The sequence below is a fragment of the Cyprinodon tularosa genome, unplaced genomic scaffold (genome assembly GCF_016077235.1).
Source record: "Cyprinodon tularosa strain WSP-4 unplaced genomic scaffold, ASM1607723v1 ctg75, whole genome shotgun sequence".
Taxonomy (NCBI): domain Eukaryota; kingdom Metazoa; phylum Chordata; class Actinopteri; order Cyprinodontiformes; family Cyprinodontidae; genus Cyprinodon; species Cyprinodon tularosa.
Genome location: NW_024039507.1, coordinates 576,573 through 598,920, shown reverse-complemented (window position 1 = coordinate 598,920; position 22,348 = coordinate 576,573). Strand labels below are relative to the sequence as shown.

General features: G+C 36.3%; 3 protein-coding genes across 3 annotated transcripts; all 3 read left to right on the top strand.

The window, feature by feature from the left end:
* Nucleotides 1-845: 845 nt before the first annotated feature.
* Nucleotides 846-4,569, top strand: LOC119773210 (cytochrome P450 2K1-like). Its single transcript, XM_038270099.1, has 5 exons — nucleotides 846-856; nucleotides 2,440-2,608; nucleotides 2,705-2,867; nucleotides 4,224-4,373; nucleotides 4,454-4,569. Exons 1-5 carry the CDS (start codon nucleotides 846-848, stop codon nucleotides 4,567-4,569), a joined length of 609 nt encoding a protein of 202 aa, XP_038126027.1.
* A 4,024-nt stretch (nucleotides 4,570-8,593) lies between these two features.
* LOC119773209 (cytochrome P450 2K1-like) lies at nucleotides 8,594-15,002 on the top strand. The gene is made up of 9 exons (XM_038270098.1): nucleotides 8,594-8,871; nucleotides 8,960-9,122; nucleotides 10,410-10,559; nucleotides 10,658-10,818; nucleotides 11,624-11,803; nucleotides 11,885-12,026; nucleotides 13,330-13,514; nucleotides 13,770-13,911; nucleotides 14,007-15,002. The coding sequence occupies exons 1-9, from the start codon at nucleotides 8,662-8,664 to the stop codon at nucleotides 14,192-14,194; spliced, it is 1,521 nt and encodes a 506-aa protein (XP_038126026.1). The 5' UTR covers nucleotides 8,594-8,661; the 3' UTR covers nucleotides 14,195-15,002.
* Nucleotides 15,003-16,337: 1,335 nt separating this feature from the next.
* Nucleotides 16,338-22,175, top strand: LOC119773214 (cytochrome P450 2K1-like). Its single transcript, XM_038270104.1, has 9 exons — nucleotides 16,338-16,648; nucleotides 16,723-16,885; nucleotides 16,970-17,119; nucleotides 19,332-19,492; nucleotides 20,296-20,475; nucleotides 20,556-20,697; nucleotides 20,797-20,981; nucleotides 21,092-21,233; nucleotides 21,307-22,175. Exons 1-9 carry the CDS (start codon nucleotides 16,439-16,441, stop codon nucleotides 21,492-21,494), a joined length of 1,521 nt encoding a protein of 506 aa, XP_038126032.1. The 5' UTR covers nucleotides 16,338-16,438; the 3' UTR covers nucleotides 21,495-22,175.
* Nucleotides 22,176-22,348: the final 173 nt, after the last annotated feature.

The following is a 22,348-nucleotide window of genomic DNA, read 5'->3' as shown; positions in this document are numbered from 1 at the left end:
AATTCCATTAAATATATATTGTATATTCTATTGTAGTTTTAAATGCAGACATTTAACACTAAACCTCTATGTCTGGTAAGTGTTTTTTTTTTTTTTAACAAATATTTTTATTAAAATCTCTGTCAGCTTATTTTTTTCCTGGTTAGCATGAATCTATTTTATCTCAATTACTCAGAGCATTTCAAAACAGCCTCTTTGAATTCAACCCAGTTTTTAATGTTGCAACATAGTCTCTTATCTTATTTATTTTAATTAATTCTTACTTTAGAGGTACAAATGTGTTTGCAAATCATTATCAATGCTGGTGAATATTAAGACAACATACAGCAAATAATGCTTAATGATATGTCTTCCATTGAAAACACGGAAACCAGTCAGTATAAAGTCTGTCCTGCTACTGGAACAGAAAATGAAAGTATTTTAATTAAATAACTACATCTGCTGCTTTTCCATAAAATAAATTACTGAAATAGAATGTTTTAGTTCCAGTATGAACAGTTCTTTCAGGACATGGAAATCATGGATGGCTTTGCAATATATTGTGAATCTAATCCATAAAGCAGTGAAGAATATCCTGAGTTGGATAAAAATCATGGTGAAAAAAATCATTAAAGCTCTCTGATAGAGGAATTATTGTAACAAATGACATTTTCATCAAAATAAACATTTAAAAACGACATTATTTTTGTACTTGTGTATATTTAAATTTGTCAGATTTTCTGAAAAACTAAAGTGTGACAAAAAAAGAAATCAGGAGGAGGCAAACACTATTTTTCCCTGTACAAGAACACCAGTTACATAAAGGTAATACCAGAAAATGAGCAGAGTTTTGTTCTATTACAAACATGAAGGTGTGGTATTTATTTACTCTTCTTGTGCTTTGGTCAGATAAGGATGAGACTAAGCTCTCTGGCAATAAACCGCTTGGGTTTGGTCCAAAATAAACTTCACAGTGTTTTTCCACATATTTGTTGTTCTCATCAACAGAATGTGTTCATGTTTTACTGTGACCCCTTTTTTCAGATAATGGTCCCAATTTTTTCTGTGCTGTTCAGATTTACTCAATCCAAAACCCCCAGAAAGAGTAATTTGATCTTTAGCTGCTTTTTGTTATATGAAGAAACTAATTGCTCTGCTATATCCACCTGCGACACAGCCAATCAGCTTTGAGCCACGCCTCAACGAAAGCCAATTGACATCCAAAGTTCATCTTAAAAGGCCTCCGATAAGCACCCGTCTGCTCCTGTGCGCAGGCGGATGCACGGTGACTTCATTCAGAGCGACACCGTTTTAGCCCACCTCCAGCCCCTCTTCCACCTTCGTAGCTAAAGCTTCTTCAGTGTCATTCCTCCCGGACTCTTGCTGTGTTCCCTGTCTCATCTTAACCGGTCTAGCAGAAGACCGCCATCTTGAGCATGGTTCTGCCAGAGGTTTGTTCCCAGCGGGGAGTTTTTCCTCTCCACTGTCGCTTCACGCTTGCTCATCATGGACAGGTTTTCTCAACCTGTGTTATCCAACTGGATTTCCATCTTCTAGGTCCCTGAGTGAAGCTCTAGTATCAGCTCACGCAGTCCACTGGATCTCTCCATAAAGCTCAGTATACCGTCTCCCTAACCAGCAGTCTACAGACTGACCAACTTCATTTATTTCCACTCCACCAGCAATTTCAGGCCTGGGAGGAAACAGCCCTATTCTTTACTCCTGTTCATGCATACCTATCAAAATTAAGCGCTAGTTTCTTGCTGAGGTCTGAGCGCCAAAGACAAAGTAATTGTATCAATAAATTTCTCCTAATTGTCTTTTCTTTTCGTGTGAGTTTTTCAGATTGAAATATTTGTATGGAGCTTTGCTCTTTTATACCAGCCAGATGTACCCAGCTTCTCATGCAATAACTGCTGGAGATAGCGACTAGCCCCCAGTGATGAGTGGGTTTGACGGAGGGTTGCTTGTTTTTTAATCAGCTACAGATTGATGAATGTTCCTAATTTTAGGAATTTAGGATCAATATTCAAGACAATTTTTTTAAACTGTTTTATTTGAGGACTGACGTATTAAAAAGAAACCCTTAAGCCCTATTTTAAATCAAAAACACATAAAAAAAACTGTATCTGTTATTGGCTTTATATAAAAAAAAATCTTTCACATGAATGACAATCAAATAAACACCTTCTTCTAAGAAAATAGTTCTAAAACTATGAATTTCACATCTAAAAAGAAGTCAAACATCATGAAATACTTCATGAAGTTGAGTGACCTAAATCAAAATGACAAAGGTTAAGGGGGAGTGGCAAATGCATAGCTGACCATAGATGATGTGGTGAAACATTACCATGAACTTATATCAATGCTAACTGCTCTCTTTTATCTGTATACTCAAAACTAAGGCCCTAAGCAGTGGAGGACATGGAGCCTTTAAAGGATTTAGGGTTTCTTCTCCAGTCCTACCACTGTGTTGGGAGTAGTAGTGCTTTTCATCGTTATATATTTAGTTTCTGTTGGTTCTACTTTCAGAGAAATAGGTATCAAACCTCTAGGACTGAAGCCTCTGCCTCTGCTTGGCAACTTGCTGCAAATGGATCTCCAAAGACCCTACAAAACCCTGTGTCAGGTGGGCATACTTTAAACTCAATCAGTGTGAATCCTGCTTGTAAAATAAACATTTTCATCTGTTTGATCCAATTTCCCTTTGTCTTCATCCGCCCAGCTTTCCAAAAAATATGGGTGTGTATTTACAGTTTATTCTGGACCAAAGAAAGTGGTCGTCCTGGCTGGGCACAAGATGGTCGAAGAGGCTATGGTTAACTATGCAGATGAGTTTGGAGATAGAGAAATCACACATATATTTGATGATAGAACCAAAGGCCATGGTAAGATCAGAAATATAAGAAAAACATAGTTGATAACTCTAAAACCTTTCCACATTTCCCCCCTTTTGGCCACTACTCTGACACACAAACAGGCAAACAGACTTCTCATTTCCTTTCAAAGACTGATCTGATGCAACCTTCAGTTTATTTAAATACAACACACAGATTTTTCCTAGTATGTTTTAAAGAGTTTCTCTTCATCTTTTTCTTAGGATGTTGTATATTTTTTTTTCTGAAGGTGTTTTATGTCGTCATGTTGGTATGTAATTCTTTGATCCACGTGCAGAACCAGTGAATTTTAACGTTTTATTTATAAAAGCAAACCAGAATTTTGAAACTGGGACTGTAGGAAGTCAGTTGTAACTTTCTACTTGGTCTGACGGGAGAAAGCAGACTGATCAGGAATGATGACAAATTATGACTGATTGATTTGGCTTACTGGAGGGATGAAGGACAGTAATAAGCAAAGATGTGTAAGTGTTTGAATTTAGCAGAATTTGTAGATTGTGCCCCAGAGGTCCAGGTGAGTGTGAGTGAGATCCAAGATGTTCCAAAAGGTGAAAGCTTTTCTATGATGATCAGAGACAAACCAAGGTTAACTGGAAGTCTGGAACAATAACAGAGTCCAAGTTAAAGAGATTCACCAGAAGACAGATTAAACTAGAAAGATATTAGTTTAGTCAGGCATCCCCAACCTCGGTCCTCAAGGCCCCCTGTCCTGCAGGTTTTAGAGGTTTCTCTGCTTCAGCACAGCTGGTTATAATGATTGCAGTGGACCAAAAGCCTGCTAATCAGCTTTCAATTAAAATCAGCTGTGCTGGAGCAAGGAAACCTCTAAAACCTGCAGGACAGGGGGCCATGAGGGCCGAGTTTGGGGATCCCTGGTTAGGTCATCTTGATTGAGAAATGTTCTCAGGTGTGCAGCAACATGGGTGAGCCCAGCCACTAACAAAGATTCTCTCTGTGACAGGAACCTCACTCACACCAGAAAAACATTAAAACCCCAGAGATCCAAAAAATTGGATTCCTAGCCAGATGTCTTAGTACATTTTAGCTTATGGTTCCCTAATGACAAAATATGTACCGGTATTATTCTTGATTCAACCACATACTTCATTTTTTTTTTTTTTTGATTATATGGGATAGAACAACACACAAAAATACATGAACTAGAAAAATCACTTAAAACATCAAATACAGACTGAAATGTTGCTTTTAATGGTCAGAATGTTTAAAACCTGTACGAACTCTTTAACATGTCACTACCGATGATACCTGTATTTAATTCAACTCATATGGTCAACAATTTTGTAAAGGTAGCACCCATTTCTGTTTGATTTCTATGCGCTGCATAAGGAATTCTGTTTTCAAATGGGGAAACATGGAAAGATATGCGTCAGTTTGCCCTCATCACCCTCAGAGAGTTTGGGATGGGCAAGAGAGTTGCTGAGGAGAAAATCTTAGAGGAGTGTAGACATCTCATTCAAACGTTTGAGAATGACAAAGGTATGAAAAATGCTTCTTTTCTTTAAGATAGTGCTTTTTTGACAGTTAAAAAGAAAAAAGAAACCCTTTTTTCCCCACAGGGAAACCGTTGAACACATCACGCCCAATAAATTATGCTAGATCCAACATCAGCTCCTCCATCGTGTGTGGAAGCAGATTTGAATATGATGACCCTTCGATTAAGAGAGCTGGTTAGTCAAGCAAAGAAATCTATAAAAATATCTGGCTCGGCTGAAATCCAGGTAAGCTTAATATTTTACAGGGTCTGCTTTGTAAATAAGAAGCCAAATGTAGGGACTTTAGCAGGTCGTGTTGACCAATCTTATTCTGTGAAAGGTTAAAACTGATAAGTTACTGTTTAAAATTTCAAAGACGGATACCAACACACATATTTGAAATTGATTGATGCTTCAAATTTAAAAGACAACTGAATTTAAAAATCTTTTCCAATCAGATCATTTTTGCAAATTTTAACATTGCAATAACAACTAATTAAGTACTTTAGTCAGACTCTATCTATATAAAATAGCTGAACACAGTGTAGTGCATGCTTTAATTGTAAATAAAAAAAAAATTATATATATATATATATATATATATATATATATATATATGGCTCATCCTCAATCCTTATCTTTATCTCAATTAAAACAAAATAAAGATTTTGGATTGATGTGGATTGCTGAAATACAAAATTGGTTTTATTGTATAAATCAGCTATCAACACTATATAAATTCTATTATAATGCTATATAAACAGAAATGATCACATTTTGTGCAACAGGTAAAGTATATAACCATGGAAAACATTATTGCATTTGTTCCAATTGCATTTTCACCTTTTTCCTTTAATTTAAACTACTGGACGTTTAGAACCAGGTTCCTGAGAAGTTGCATAACAGAAGGAAGGTAGGGTTACATCAGATGCTCGTGGGAAGATTAGGCTTAAAGTACAAAACAGAAAGGTGGTGAGATGGTGTCAAAAAGGGGAGAGGCTGCCTAATCCTGACTGGCACCATACATTGTTCCCTCTGCAATACACTAATCCACACTTATACAATAATGATAAATAATGTATATTTTTCCTAATAAAATCAATTAAATTAGCAATATTTTTTTGTAGAATAGAAGTTTCCAAACAACTGTGATGTATATTGTCTGCAGCATTGTGCAACAACAACAATATCAACCTGTGCAGCTTATTGGTTTAGAAAGGATTGTAGGTGCTTGTTTCAAGGGTTTAAAGTGAAGCAGTAATACGCTTACTGATTTTAACATTTTTATTTAGGCTCATCTTAAGAAAATAAAAGTAAGATGCTCTGTAGCATGAATATACAGTAAAAACCCAACAATTTAGGGATAATAGTGATAGAAAATCAGTTTCTATAATCACCTCTATATATTTTCTGTTCTTTTACCTAATAGTCTAGTAACAGAATGAATCCAATATGTAAACCAGATTAAATTTATTATAACCTTAAAGTTAGGCACTTTCTAGAAATATTTGGAGAAATATCGAAGGTAAAATTTCTAGGATGTATTATTGGGAAATGTAGTGTCCATGGTTTTCCCTAATATCATATGTTGCAAAGAGGAATGGATTAGAATACAATAGAATAGAACTCAACTCAGTGCAATACAATATAATATATTCATCATCTATTTATCGATGCAACAGTTTACTCACAGCACAGATACACACAAAAAAATAATACAAATACACAGTTTACATTTTACATTGAATATTTACATTGTACAATAATTGGCTACAATAAAATGGAAGCATATTAAAAGCATGGCAGTAATACGGACATTTTATTCAGTTTGTTGAGAAAATGTTCATGCAGATTATTCCTTTAGAAATATGTGGATTAGTTAATCCTACTCAAACCAACAAAAAACTAATAAAAGAGCACTCCAGGCATTTGATGCATTTACATTTCATGCTTTCCAACGTCAATCACACATTATTGTCTTAATTTTCACTTGTTATGGCTGGTTAGCATATACACTCACCGGCCACTTTATTAGGTACACCTGTCCAACTGCTCGTTAACACTTAATTTCTAAGCAGCCGATCACATGGCGGCAACTCAGTGCATTTAGGCATGTAGACATGGTCAAGACAATCTCCTGCAGTTCAAACCGAGCATCAGTGAGGGGAAGAAAGGTGATTTGAGTGACTTTGAACATGGCATGATTGTTGGTGCCAGAAGGGCTGGTCTGAGTATTTCAGAAACTGCTGATCTACTGGGATTTTCACGCGCAACCATCTCTAGGGTTTACAGAGAACGGTCCGAAAAAGAAAAAACATCGAGTGAGCGGCAGTTCTGTGGGCGGAAATGTCTTGTTGATGCCAGAGGTCAGAGGAGAACGGCCAGACTGGTTCGAGCTGATAGAAGGGCAACAGTGACTCAAATAACCACCCGTTACAACCAAGGTGGGCAGAAGAGCATCTCTAAACACACAGTACGTCGAACTTTGAGGCAGGTGGGCTACAGCAGCAGAAGACCACACTGGGTGCCACTCCTTTCAGCTAAGAACAGGAAACTGAGGCTACAATTTGCACAAGCTCATCGAAATTGGACAATAGAAGATTGGAAAAACGTTGCCTGGTCTGATGAGTCTCGATTTCTGCTACGACATTCGGATGGTAGGGTCAGAATTTGGCGTCTACAACATGAAAGCATGGATCCATCCTGCCTTGTATCAACGGTTCAGGCTGGTGGTGGTGGTGTCATGGTGTGGGGAATATTTTCTTGGCACTCTTTGGGCCCCTTGGTACCAATTGAGCATCGTTGCAACGCCACAGCCTACCTGAGTATTGTTGCTGACCATGTCCATCCCTTTATGACCACAATGTACCCAGCTTCTGATGGCTACTTTCAGCAGGATAATGCGCCATGTCATAAAGCTGGAATCATCTCAGACTGGTTTCTTGAACATGACAATGAGTTCACTGTACTCAAATGGCCTCCACAGTCACCAGATCTCAATCCAATAGAGCATCTTTGGGATGTGGTGGAACGGGAGATTCGCATCATGGATGTGCAACCGACAAATCTGCGGCAACTGTGTGATGCCATCATGTCAATATGGACCAAACTCCCTGAGGAATGCTTCCAGCACCTTGTTGAATCTATGCCACCAAGAATTGAGGCAGTTCTGAAGGCAAAAGGGGGTCCAACCCGTTACTAGCATGGTACCTAATAAAGTGGCCGGTGAGTGTATATCCCTTATTTATGCAAGTGATCTTTCTGAACAAGCTACAAGCCAAAATAATTAAAAAAAATTTTTTGCACTACTAATATTAGGAAATGAGACCTGCAGAAATAGTGTGTCATATTTTAAAATTGGGAAACTCTATTAATGTAACTGTGTATTGTACCATAGATCGGAATGTTTTAATTATCCCTATCGTTTTAAGCTTGGTAATGCTCTCCAGAACAAACATAGAAAATTATAAATTCTGTTTTTAAAGCTCTGTGCAAGCAGAGAAGGTCAAAGTAACACAATTTAGTAAAACTGATTTCTCCAAATAATTTTCCTGTGGAAAAAAAAAAAATCCAGCAGTTGACTAAGACAACTAAAGAAAATGATTAACAAAAGTAATGTCGGGTTTGAAAGGCTGATCTATAGATTAAGCAACACTCCCATGACCTCTTTACAGCAGCAAAAATTCCTTAACGTCTTTAAAATGCAAGACAGAACTGGAGCTTACCTAATAGCTTTCAGAGTTGATATTTAAAAAGACAAGTTTCAACACCATCTGCATCTTTAACACCCTCAGTAAAGAACACAACAACAAGGGCAGTAATTATACACAACCTGAGACAGGTGTGTAAAAATCTTTGGAAATTCAGAAAACTCATTCATTAAACTTGTTGGTATAATAGCAAAGGTGTGGAGCTCACTTATTTACTTGTATTAAACCATTTAACAGAGGGGCACATACAAAAGACAAAAAATATATATATATATTTTTAAACCTTTAGCGATACAAGAGGATGTATAGAGGAAATTAGCAAAAACAAACTGCAGGAAACAAAATGGGTTGAAATTGATTGTTTATATTATGATGAAAGGTTCAAGTATCAATGCAAACAGCAAAACTAAAAAATGTGAGCTCACTCAGCCACCCAAAGCAAAATGGTGCACAAAGGTTAAGTAGGTGGAGCCACTATAGAGCCGACCTATAGATGAAGTAACATCCCCATGAGCTTTTCACAGGGAAAAACACCCTCTGCATATCCTGTCTGTAGGTTTAAACAAGAAGGCAGTAGACTGAATGGAGGCTTTAAAGATTTTAGGTCCCTCTCTTTTCACCAGTCCTACCACTGTGGTGGGAGTAGTTGTTCTTTTGATTATAATTTATTTTATTTCTGTTGGTGCCTCTTCCAGAGAGACAGGCAAAGAACCTCCCGGACCGAGGCCTCTGCCTCTCCTTGGAAACTTGCTGCAACTTGATCTCCAGAGACCCTACAAAACATTGTGTCAGGTGGGTGCTTTGTTCTGGCTCAAGCTGATGTGTAATATTCATGCAACCTGTTTCATTTCTGTTTGGTGTCATTGCTTTTATTTTACAGCTTTCCAGGGAATATGGGTCTGTATTTACAGTTTATTTTGGACCCAAGAAAGTGGTCGTCCTGGCTGGGTACAAGACAGTCAAAGAGGCTCTGGTCAACTATGCAGATGAGTTTGGAGACAGAGAAATCTCACCTATATTTGATGATCTGAACAAAGGTCATGGTAAGATCAGAAATAAAGACGTACAGTGCTTTTTTTTATATAAAATTAGTAATAAATAATTATTTTCTTTCAATATGATCACAAACTTCAATGTATTTAGTTGTAATTTTATGTGATGGATCAGTACAAAGTGATGGAAGTGGAAGGGAAAAGATATGTATAGTTCTAAAAAATTCTTAATAGAGGAACATTGGTAAATGGTGGCATGAATTTGTAACATTGAACATTTCCAGTAGAAACTTAAAATACATTTCTGCCTTGCAATTGTACAAAGACAAAATGGCTCATGCTCATTTGGGTTGGATGGACAGCATTTATAAAAATCAACTTCGTAGTGCAAATGATTCACTAATGCATCTTAGCTAAGGACATGGACTAAAACACTTTAAATCACGAATACACTTTGATTTAAAACATTCAAGTGAAGTTCTAGCTGTATGTTTAGGATCATTATCCTGAGATTTATAATGGTATTTTTAAAGGTATGAATATTTGTGCATGTAACTATAGCTTTGCTGGGACTGTAGCTGGATATGGGAAAACCAAATTCAAAATCTGGTTATGCAAATGCATTTTTGTTGCTGTGTTTGATGCGTCCTCGTCATTGAATAGAGAAAACTGCAAATGAGATCATAGCTGTCTTTTAACAATGGCTTTTCTTTAGTTCCAATTTGACATCCTTCTATAAAACTGATTTTCCAATTTGAGCTGTGGATTTTTGGAATGCCTCCAGAGTTTAAATTTAAGTTGCAATGATGGCCGTATTTAGGTGGTTTTGCAGTTGGTCCATAGTTGGTATGTTTAGTTGATGGATAAGACAGCTATGTGGGATATTTACAGGTTAGGATGTTGGTCCTCATAATGTTGTTTCTTTGCTGTTCTCTAACAAAAACACTTTATTTAAATCAAGTAAAAATATATAATTGAGATCCAATTTTATTCACTATTTAATAAAATTTGAATGTCATTAGCTGTAGTGGATTTTATTCAGAGTATAAGAATGAAGGAGCTGCATGCTACTATTTCTATATCTATATATGGATAAAAAAAAAAAAAGAAAAAACTTTAATAACAATGCTTTTTAACCCTTTTGCTACCCTTTTCTTATTGTTCCTCCAGTTATACCTGAAAATAGATCAAACAAATTAAAGTTTGTTTTTGAAACCCTTGAATTTAAAAATATGTATATGTCACTATACCGATGCGATCTGTATTTAATTTTGGTCATTCTCCAACAATCTGGTGAAGTATCACACATTTCTCTTCAATTTCTATGTGCTGCATAAGGAATTCTATTTTCAAATGGGGAAACATGGAAAGAGTTGCGTCGTTTTGCCCTCACCACCCTCAGAGACTTTGGGATGGGCAGGAGAGTTGCTGAGGAGAAAATCTTAGAGGAGTGTGGACATCTCATTCAAATGTTTGAGAATTATAAAGGTATGAAAAATCCTTATTTTCTCTAATATATAGATACATGAAAGTGATTGATTAATTGATTGAGTAGGAGATAAAACATTGATTCTGTTTCTCCACAGGGAAACCGTTTAACACATCACGCCCAATAAATTATGCCACATCCAACATCATCTCCTCCATCGTGTACGGAAGCAGATTTGAATATGATGACCCTCAATTCAGAAACCTAGTTGGTCGAGCAAATGAATCTATAAGCATATCAGGCTCTTCACAAATCCAGGTAAGCTTAATGTTTCACTGGATCTGCTTTGTAAATACCTGTAGCAAAAGGGGGGCTTTAGCAGACCAGACCATGATGATGAACACACAGGACAGAATCAGAATTTTATGAATTAAACAATTTTAATAAGTTCCAAGATCACAACCAAAACTGTTGTTGACCTAATGGAACAGAGTAAGAGTAAAAGGATAAAGATACATGGTTTTCAAAAGTTTAACATAAAAATGTTGCCTGCATCTTGATTTTGCACAGTTTATTTTAGCTCTTTCTCTCTATCTGTTAAAATCAGCCTATACCCATCCTTGCTGTGCATTCCCACAAGATAATACCATGACTACCATGTTTATTTGTGCAGTTTGTGGAGGTGCTATGTTACTCAGAGAAAAGGAATGAGACAACCAAAACAATGTTAAAATCACATGAATAATTTGATCTCAAGGTTTAAACCTTCCCCGAATACTTAGGGATAATATTTTTAAAAGAAAGTAAATGCACATATACAACACCTATTAGTGAGGGGGTAAATCAGTAAAAAAAATCTTGGTAACTGTATCTCTGTCATCTCTTCTCACTTCCTTGGTCTTCTTAATGATGCTCTTTGTTCACTGATGTTCTCTAACAAACCTCTTACAGGTGAAAACTTTAATTTTTATTAAGAAAATTCCTTAAAATACATATGAATATACTGTTCTGAAGGAATAAGGATGAAGATGATTCTTTGTCAAAAGATAGGATGAGTATTAACTTATTAAAACTGATAAAGCTATTACAATTATTCTTGAATATATTTTTCTTGATTTTTAAGCTCTACAACATGTTTCCCCGGTTAGTCGGATGGGTAAAAAACCGTCAGGTGATTTTAAAAAATGCAGAGATGACGATCAGAGATGTAAAAGGTCTAATCACAAAACTGAAGGAGACCCTGAACCCTCAGACCTGCAGAGGGCTGGTGGACTGTTTCCTGATTCGGAAGGAGAAAGAAGAGGCAAGACAACGCTTTAATCCCTATCTTTAAAGAAGCAGCCAGCATCAGACTAGTTGGTCTTATGTGCGTTTTTACCTTCAGGACTCTTGTGTGAAAGGCAGTCAGTTCACAGAGAAGAACCTGATATTTACAGTGACAAACCTGTTTTCTGCTGGAACTGACACCACAGCTGCAACACTGAGGTGGGGTTTGCTGCTCATGGCTAAGTATCCACAAATCCAGGGTAAGAAAGACTAAATTCTAATGTTCTCTCTTTTTTCTGTATCCAGAAAACACTGATTACACAGATAATTTAGCATTTTTCATCACATTTAAATGTTGCTATGTCAATCACACGAAAAACAGTTTAGAAGAGAAGAGTTTTAAGTTTTGGATTGTTAAAGTAAAAAAAAAAATAAGTGGATCTAATAATGATTTTATATGATATATTGACACAAAGTGTCATGATTTCCATATTAGGAATAACTAAAGTCATCCATTCATTATTTTGGAATTCCAGCTTGTTTGCAAGTTATGATGCCTTAGGACACAAAAATGCCACTCTTATTATATTTTCCATTTGAAAAAACGGCTAAAAATATTTTCCGTTCACTTCATTTATGCACTAATTTGTATTTTTCTATCACATGCAAAATTAAAAACTACGGGTGGGGTACCTGTTTCACACAATTCTAGATTTTAACAAATAGAATCGATTTAGTTTGATGGTGCTTATATATATTTATATATTGATCATGAACTTCTTAATCCTTATAAAGAGAGATCTCTTTATAAGAATATGCTTGTCAGGTTGTGAGGAGGTTTTTAGAGGACCGAAATTCAGAGACGAAAGCTGAGGAGGATTTTTGAAGATTTAATGCAAGTTCAAAGGCAACAAAAGCAAAGTCCAAAAACAAAATACAGAAAACCAAAAAATCCAGGAAACATCAAGGAAAACACACATAGGGAGAAAAGAAACAACGAGGAGCCACTGCTGAGGAACTGCACAGAGAGAGTATAAATGGGAGACAGAAGAGAGACTGAGCTAATGAGCTGACAAGGGAACATGTGTGGATGGAAGAATCTAGAATAGAGCTAAGGGGGAAAGGAAAGGGGCACCAGGGGGTAACAAAGAGCAACCAGGGAAACAGGGCTTTACTCTAACTAAAAAGGAACTTGAATAAGGTTAAAGGGGAATAAAACTAATGACTAAAAAAATAAGGATTAACAAAGGGAAAACTAGAGGATAAAGGAAGGTATAACTAAAACTAGACCAAGGAATAAATGAAAGCAAAAAACTACATAAACTTGACCAAACAGAATAACAAAATAAAGCACAACTAAAGAACCCAAACTGAAAACTTACAGAACCAAAAAGTGCAGAGTTGCAGATCATGACAATGCTGTTTCAATAGCTTTAAATCAAATCTCCATCTACTCTGACAGAAGCAGCTAATAATTACTAAACCCCTGCATGTGTGCATTTTCTGAGTTACCGTCTTAATTTACACATGGAAAACTTAAACAATGCCATTTTCTTTCTGCAGACCAGGTCCAGGAGGAGCTGGCCAGGGTGGTTGGAAGCCGTGAAGTTCGAGTGGAAGATCGTAAAAACCTGCCCTACACTGATGCTGTCATCCATGAGATCCAGAGGCTGGCTAACATCGTCCCCATGGCCATCCCACATAAAACTAATAGAGATGTCATCTTCCAGGGATACTTTATCAAGGAGGTATGTGTGAAATATTTATTTTTTTCTATGTTTTTGCACCAGTGGCACTTACAGTGTAGCAAGGCAGCAAATGGGGTGAAGAGAAAGATGAATAACATGCAGAAAAAGTCTTAGGGTGGTGATCTGAGGACTATGCCTCCATATAAGGGCTGTACGCTCTACCCCTGCTCCACTGTCGCCTGGATGTGGAATATTTTTAAGCTTCCAATAACAATATGTTTCCAAATAATGATGATCATGTTTTTTTTCCTGCAGGGAACTACTGTGTTTCCCCTTCTTACATCTGTTCTGTATGATGAGAGCGAATGGGAGAGCCCTCACACCTTCAACCCTTCTCATTTCTTGGATACAGAGGGAAAATTCATAAAGAGAGATGCCTTCCTACCGTTTTCTGCAGGTAGGACAGCTCCAGTAGTTTTTTTTTATTTTTATTGTATTGATAAGATCATCTTTTCCAGATATTAATACGTCTATAATGTTTCCGTCCTGTAGGTCGTAGGGTGTGTCTTGGGGAGAGTCTGGCTAAGATGGAGCTTTTCCTGTTCTTCACCTCCCTGCTTCAGCACTTTCGCTTCACGCCTCCACCTGGAGTTACTGAGGATGAACTGGATCTAACTCCAGCAGTGGGTTTCACCATCCCTCCTTCTCCTCATGAGCTTTGTGCCATCAGCCGGCAGTGAAGAATGAATTATAATGTGATAGTTCCTCTCTGTATTAGTGACCTTATGTGCTTTAACACATTTAAACTTTAGCTTTGTCTGTTATTGTTGAAACTGTTTTACAAAGATTAAAATGTTAGGTTGTTTGGGAGGATCCATAAATTTCATTGTAATAGTTTTCTAAAAAGTAATTAAAATCACTCTAAGCTTTGTGCAAAACATTTCTTTTTAAAGATGCTTGCTGTCATTGCTGTGACTACTCTTTAACTTTAATTCCTCTCACAAAGTAAACAAAAAGTCTTTCCAAAATCAGCTTTAGAGAGCATTAATAAATAAACAATGCTAGCATCCATCCAAGGGATTTAGTTGAGATCAATAAACTGCTCCCAGTCTTACCTCTTTCTTGAAGCTAGCTTTTGATTGGAGCACCTATCAGGAGATAAAGCCCCAAATAACGTGCTCCTTGTTAACAGAGCAGGATCACCTGACAAGAAATACATCTCTGACCATAGAGGTTGTTTTGATCTTGCTTTAAAAAAAAGGAAAAATAAAAGGTTCTGGAAAAAGGTGTCTGTTGTGCAAATACCCCTTTTATATTGATCTAAATCAGACACAAATTAACAGTCTTAGAATGGTTTCAAGTGGTCACTTGAAATGCTTTATGACAAAAAAAAAACTTTATTGTCATTTTGTATGCACAGTGTATACAAAACAAAATTTCGATGCATACAGCTTCTCAAGAGTGAAGGAGCAGCTTACAACAGTGAAATAAACATTTCCATTTATAAAGTGCAGCTTTGATAAAGAACGTAGACGGTGTGGGAGAAAAGAAAAAACAGTTTAAAGTCATCGTGCAAAAGGCACTGATATAGAAAATGTGGTGCATAAACAGAAACATTATGTTCTATTTAAAGGGATTATTAAAAAATCAGCCATGTTGACAGATTAACTGATATAAAATTGCTTCTCTTCTTTTTTTTCATTTATTCTCAACCCTTGAATTTTTAGATTTGGGTTTATAAGGTGATTGAATGTTGCATGGGTTAGATCATAGACTGGAGGTAAAATAAAGGAGAAATCATAACGTCCTTGTTTGTTTAGGTTTTTGCTGTAGCCATCTCTTTAGCTGATAAAGAAAGCACATAATCTGACTGAGACGTGAAAAGCTGTTCATCCGGTTTTCTTTGTACAAATGCACAGATTATACGGATTCAATTTCTGTACTTGAGAGGGTGTCAAAAAGTGGGAGAGGCTGCTTAATCCTGACTGACATTTTTACGGCCACACCATGTTCCTCCTGCAGCAAACTGATCCACAGTTGTGCAAAAAAAAAAAAAAGTGACATAAAGTTTGTTTGTAACAGTAGAATAAAGTCCTCAAATCTAACACGCAATCTTATTCCCCTCAGACTCTGAAAGAACTAACCAGTATTTGGAACTGCTCAAATACCAGTCAGTATTTTTACATGATGCTGCCACTGACCATGTCTTTACTTTGGCAGCATGGTCTTTTGGTGCTGTGTTTGTACAAGACATACCTTTAGTTTGTGGTCTAATCACAAAACCATAACAACATCTCAACTTTTGCAAAAGACTGAAGCTTTTACCACATTTCAGCCTCGTTGGGATGTTTTCTTGGGAGGGGTAGGGCAGAACCCCTCTCTGATATTCCAGGACATACTACAGACCTTTATCAAGGAGAACAACACCATTACTGTGCAGCAATTCGTACCAAACCTGCAGTACAGCCTCATTCTGATGTTTCTTTGCAAATGTTTCATTGGTGCCTCTCTCCAAGCAATTGCGTTAGCTGAAGGAGGTATGTGATAAATCCCCCCCAGGATTACAACTCAGGTCAATTAGATGCACTATTAACAATGTTAAGTGCATGCAAAAAAACAAAAGAAACATTTAATGTTAAAATTTAATTAAAAGGTGCATAAAACACAGACATTTTTTGCCTGAAGAAAAATATTTGGTCAATTACTGTAAAAATATTTTTTTTCCTTTGCATAAGTTAATCGTTTTCTTATATATGTCTAATAGGCATATTAACAATATGTACTTTTTTCCCCCAAAATATTTTTTTTTTAGTTATTCAGGTGCAGGTCAAAGGTTTTTACACTTAAGGGGAAAAAAACAGGAAATTCTAGATGTGGCAGGCTGGCAATTATGTCGTCATTACGCTTAGGACTTTGGTTGTCAACGGTGGAGCTGAGACTGCTGTTAGCAAATTTGAGTCCCAGTAGAACAGGGGGAAGTCATAATGGATTATAGGATCATGTTTGAAGATATTTTTCCAAAATCGACTTTAACGTTATTGTTTGGGTTCATCGTCACCCTATTGGTCCTCGGTTTTCTTTACCCCAGCTTCAGTGTAAGACAAAGGAAGGAGCCCCCAGGACCCAGACCTCTTCCTCTGTTTGGAAACCTGTTTCAGTTGGATCTAAAGAGGCTGGATCAGAGTCTTTTAAATGTGAGTATTTCTTCATGTTAAAGCCCAGTCAACAGTTCCTCTCTAAATGCACTGTTTTCGTTGCATTTGTTTAGCTGTCCAAGAAATATGGATCAGTTTTTCAAGTCTTCTTAGGGCCAAAGAAAGTGGTGGTCTTGGCAGGGTACAGAACCGTCAAACAGGCGCTGGCCAATTATGCTGATGAATTTGGAAATAGAGAAATCACGCCCGTGTTTAATGATTTTACAGAGGGACATGGTAAGAAAACAACGTTCACACATTTCTTACATTAAAATGTTCTTTTTCTTGTCATTAAAATGGATTCACCTGCTGTTGTTCCAGGTATCCTTTTTTCCAATGGAGAACCGTGGAAAGAAATGAGACGTTTTGCTCTGACAACACTGAAGGATTTTGGAATGGGGAGAAAGATGAGCGAAGAGAAAATTATTGAGGAATGTGGTTACCTTATTGAGGAATTTGAACAGTTTGAAGGTAAATCTTCTAAAGCTGTTAGCAGATGTTTTAACATTATTCTGATTATTTGTGGCGTTACAGTGAGCCATAAACTGTATATTTCCACCAAGAGGTAAAGCCAAGCTACTGCTCACCCTTATGAAGTTAATGTATTTGCATGATGCGAAAAGAGTTGTTTGATATTTGATTTAAATTCTGATATTTTTTCCCATTCTAAATATTTACATGTAACTGGAATCAGTTTGCAGTGAGAGCTAGTATCGTTTAGCCAATGTGGGCTATTGTCCAGGGTGGTTTAAAAAAGGAAGGCTCACCTGCAATAGATCTATCTGGAATGATGCTATGACATTTAGGCACATTTAAAAATATATATATAATAATAAAAATAAGGGCTGTACAGTGTGACGTTTTACTCCCATTTCCATCAAAAAATAGTTTGGTGTGAGAAAAAAAAATGGCAGAGTACAGCTTTCACCTTTTTCATTTACATTTTGCCTCTGAAATAACACAGGCTTGTCTGAAGAGTAAGATAGCCATTCGCTTTTTATTAAAAAAATTAAGAAGGACAAGATTTCCAAAAAGTCAGATGGTGCATTTGTATGGGGAAAATATTTGGTAAAGGGTAATCATGCTATGAGATTATATAAATAAGACACATTTTAATTCAGTTTTAAGTCTTTTTTTCAATATTTTATTTAATTAAAATTTCTTACTTTTCTTCAATAGCTTTCAGGTTATGTGCCCAACATTCAAATCTGTCTGAAATTGTTCTAGTAGATGGGACAGACAATAAACACTCATTTTTATTCCATTTTAAGCCTTTTCATATGTTGCAGGAATTATTTTTTTTTTTCTATCAGAAATTTGCATTCTTCTTTAATAGCTTCCAGATCCCGGAACACTAAAATTGTTCTAATCGATGAGAAAGATGATGCACACTCATTTTTATTTCAGTTTAAGCCTTTTTATATCTTTTAGGAATTTTTTTATTTATTAAAAATGTATTGTTTTTCTTCAATAGATTTCAAGTCCTGGACTCACTGAGTCAAAATCGGTCTGAATTTTTCTACTAATTATTTCTACTATAGATAAGACACAATAATTGTTTTTAATTTAATTTTAAGTCTTTTCATATTTTTGGGGATTTTTTCATAAATCATAAAAAGCTTGAGGACACAAAAAAGCTTAAAGCAGCAAAAAACAAACAAACTGTTATTTAAGCTTTAAGAAATAAAAAACACCATCTGTCACATCTAGTAGTGGGTTGACAAAGCGTGCTCATGGTAGCACTATAGCAGCTGTAGCGGCACCCAACATTTTTTCCATTTAAATAATATGTCAAGCTGGAGCAGCTTTGGTGAAAAAATAGTTCTTTTTTCAATAATTGCAAATGTAGTTGAACATTTGCCATTCATTTTTTCTTCTTTCTCTGGTGTTGGCGGTTGGCAAATGGCAAATAGCTCTAGGTGCATCACTGCCACCAACTGCCTGGGTCATTCAGGGGCCCAAAATTTAAAATGCTTGTGAATTGAATTAGCACTCTGAATTAATGGCAATTATTTTATATAAAGCGTTAATTTGCAGTGTAATGAAATAATCTAATAAACGCGTTGAACCGACTGTGATAGTGTAATTGTATTTTTAAGAATAGGTAAAATTTCATCTCAACATGCACCACATAGCGACAGACATGCACATTAGGCTTCACTGTGTCGCCATAGCAATGACTGATTTCCATTTCCAGTGAAGGAAAGAGGGCGTCCCATTTTGATTCATTCCCCACACCTTCAATCATGAAACCCTCCACACAGCTGCAAAAACCACTGTATCTGGGTCTGGGGAAAATAACAGCATTAGGCCTGAAGAGATGCCAACAGCCTGTGTTAGCACTAATGTTGGCCACACTGCTAACAAGGTTTACAAGTTAAAATCAGGTTGGCTTGAGTTTGAGGACACCCTTATGTTCTGTACATATTACATAGCACATATAAAGGGGAGAAGCAGGCAGGTAATTTGGCGTTTGTGACTGGAAACATTTGAAGCCTCATGAGACATGAAATTTATGAATTATATCATGATTTTTTTATCTGGGTTGATAAAAATAAATAAAAAAACAAGCAAATAGACTTGGTATTATTATTATTATTTTTTTTACAAGCTTTATATGTAGTTCAATTTAGAAAATAACATTTTAATAACCAAATGCTTTAACAGTTTTGTTTCTTCACAGGTAAAGCCTTCTACAATGCCAAGGCAATAAATTACGCAGCGTCAAATGTTATATCGGCTTTAATGTTTGGAAAACGATTTGAATATAAAGACGTGGTCTTCCAAGCAATGGTCGAAAGAGACAATGAGACAATTCATCTTACAGGAACAGCTTCCCTCCTGGTTTGTCTGATTGTTCTCTATATTTTTGTCCTTTTATTAATTTGGTTCTCATCTTCTTTAACATTATTTCAAAATGCGAACATGTCATTATACACAATTGCAGAGAAAGTAACGAGTGAAACCAAGACAACGGCACCTAACCAAGGATTTTTAATGCTTAGATTTCTAAACAAATGATTTGAAATTAAAAGAATTTCTGAGAAAGTAAAAATAAACTTTTTTGGTGAAAGAGGGTTTTTTTTTATTGCGCCAGGTGGGTTTGGTTGGGTTTAATTGAACTCATTGTCTAAATACAGCAGTTTGAATTTCCTCAAGTTGTCTTTGGCAGGTGTTAAATTTCAGTGTAATAAAAGATGGAAAAATAGAAGAAATCTGTAAGCGGTTTAAAACCCGTCATGTTCTTTTTCTGCCTTGGTCAGCAATGCAAAAGTACTTGGAAAAACACTTTTAATGAAAACATTTCTCATAAACATCTCTAATAATGTCTTATGAGCGGAGTGTGCTGCAAACTGAAGGTGTTAGACGGGAGGGAAAGAATCATTTTAAAGAAGGTTCAGAGGAGTCAAGGAAAATGGATGACCTATTTAGCTTTGAACAAGAAAAAAGCAAAAGCTGCTCACAAAAAACAAAAGAGAATGTCAAAAACATAAAATTACCAAAGTGAAAAATAAATTAACTGGATAAAAACTGTCAATTTGTTTCACCAAATAAAATATCCATCAATTTAAACTCTGAGCAGATTGTATCATAGTTTTTTTTTATTTAACTTTTACTTAACTTGTCTTCCTAATGAACCTTTCCAGATATACAACCTTTGTCCCTGGCTTGGTCCCTTCCTGAAAAACTGGAGGGATTTGATCAAGAATGTAGAGGACGGTAAGACAGACTTGAGAATGATTATAAAGAACCTGAAAGAGACCCTGGACCCTGAGGTGTGCAGATGCTTTGTTGATGCGTTTCTGATCCATAAGAAGCATCTGGAGGCAAGTGGATAAACTAAAGTGAAACCATTTCCATGCTTTAACTGTTAATCAAACAGTGATATTCACTTTTTATTCTACAGGATTCTGAAGTCTTGAATCTCCACTACCATGATGATAACCTCCTCTATAGTGTAACGAATCTGTTTGCAGCTGGGACTGACACCACTGCAACCACTCTGAAGTGGTGTATCCTTTACATGGCTAAGTTCCCTCATATCCAAGGTACAGAGACTCAACTTCAAGCTCATTTTATAGATTTCATACTAAAGCTTTTGATAATGCATCCATTACCACTTAACTTATTTTTAATGTTTTATCTAGAACGGGTTCAAGAGGAGCTGAGCAGGGTGATTGGAAGTCGACAGGTACAAACAGAGGACAGGAAGAACTTACCGTACACAGACGCTGTTATCCACGAGTCGCAGAGGTTTGCCAACATTGTTCCAATGGCCCTTCCTCATACAATAAGCACTGATATTATCTTCCAGGGCTATTTTATTAAAGAGGTCAGTTGCCTTGTTTTTTATTCCAATACATATTTTCTTTTTTGTATTATTTCTTTTTATATCTTATGTTATAGATTTAAAGCGTTACTAATTTATTTTTTGAATTACAGGGAACAACTGTGTTTCCTCTTCTTACTTCTGTCCTCTATGATGAGGCTGAGTGGGAGAATCCCCACAGCTTCAACCCTTCTCATTTCCTGGACAGTGCTGGGATGTTCATTAGGAGAGATGCCTTCATGCCCTTTTCTTCTGGTACGACTCTTGATCCTTCTAGAGTTTTGGTGCTTTATTCCGTTATTTCATAATTTACGACAACTTCTTGCAGGTCGCAGGGCATGCCTTGGAGAGAGTTTGGCCCGAATGGAACTCTTCCTCTTTTTCACCTCCCTTCTTCAGCATTTTCGTTTCACTCCTCCTCCCGGAGTCTCAGAGGATCAGTTGGATTTAACACCAGTTGTTGGGATCACTCTTGCTCCTAAACCTCAACAGCTGTGCGCTATCCGTCGTCACTGAGAAGAAGAGTTGAGATTGCTAATATTTTCTTCTATTTAAGAGCTAAAGGGCAGAATTATTGTAGAACATAAGAAAATTCAGCTTCTGATTTTTTTCAAATGTTAATCATTAAGCCTTTGAATCAGTTACTTCTCAGATTTCTCTATTCTAAGTAATTTTACAGACTTTTTTATATACACTCACATGTGTAGTAAACAAGGTTTTAGATATTGAGAACAATAACGCTAATCCACATGTAAAAAGGTGTCAAAAGAACTTTAACTTCAAGGCTTTCAATTGTCTGTCTTCTGAAGGTTTACCTCTTATATTCTGTTGTATCAATAGATTTAAAGTCTGGTTAGGTGATTGACTGGGCCATTCTATAGCAGCTTTTATTTCTATATCCAAAGTTGGGGACTATCACAGGTGGTCATCATCATTTTATTCTCAGATTTTTACTATGAATGTTTTAGCAAATTTACCCATCCATCCTTACTGTTTGTGTCTTATGCTGAGAAAGATCCATACCTCATTATATGGCCACTTCCAAACTTGATTGCTGATATTTTTTTTCTGTTAATGTACTATTACTTTCAAAGTTCTCTGATCTTTTCTGACAACTCTGTGTCCTCATTGCATCTTTTTGTCAAATGTGCTATAGCAAATCTTTTCTCCATCAATGAAGTCTTGTGCATTTACTGTGTATAGACAGAGTGGTTTTATATATGCAGACATACATATATATATTAGGGATGCATGATATAATCGGCCCCCTATCGGTATCGGCCTGTATCGGCCTTAAAACTGAATATCGGACATTGGCCACCCCACCGATATTTAACCCGATATTTGAGTTTCTACAGTCTAAAAAAAAA

What these genes read in the sequence shown, in the direction of transcription:
- LOC119773214 (XM_038270104.1), top strand. Translation starts at nt 16,439, where the DNA reads ATGGATTATAGGATCATGTTTGAAGATATTTTTCCAAAATCGACTTTA. An exon ending in TCCATAAGAAGCATCTGGAG is followed by an intron (nt 20,476 to 20,555) that starts GCAAGTGGATAA and finishes TTTATTCTACAG; the next exon opens with GATTCTGAAGTCTTGAATCT. An exon ending in TAAGTTCCCTCATATCCAAG is followed by an intron (nt 20,698 to 20,796) that starts GTACAGAGACTC and finishes TGTTTTATCTAG; the next exon opens with AACGGGTTCAAGAGGAGCTG.
- LOC119773209 (XM_038270098.1), top strand. Translation starts at nt 8,662, where the DNA reads ATGGAGGCTTTAAAGATTTTAGGTCCCTCTCTTTTCACCAGTCCTACC. An exon ending in AATGTTTGAGAATTATAAAG is followed by an intron (nt 10,560 to 10,657) that starts GTATGAAAAATC and finishes GTTTCTCCACAG; the next exon opens with GGAAACCGTTTAACACATCA. An exon ending in CAGGCTCTTCACAAATCCAG is followed by an intron (nt 10,819 to 11,623) that starts GTAAGCTTAATG and finishes TTGATTTTTAAG; the next exon opens with CTCTACAACATGTTTCCCCG.
- LOC119773210 (XM_038270099.1), top strand. An exon ending in CCTACAAAACCCTGTGTCAG is followed by an intron (nt 2,609 to 2,704) that starts GTGGGCATACTT and finishes TCATCCGCCCAG; the next exon opens with CTTTCCAAAAAATATGGGTG. An exon ending in AACGTTTGAGAATGACAAAG is followed by an intron (nt 4,374 to 4,453) that starts GTATGAAAAATG and finishes TTTTCCCCACAG; the next exon opens with GGAAACCGTTGAACACATCA.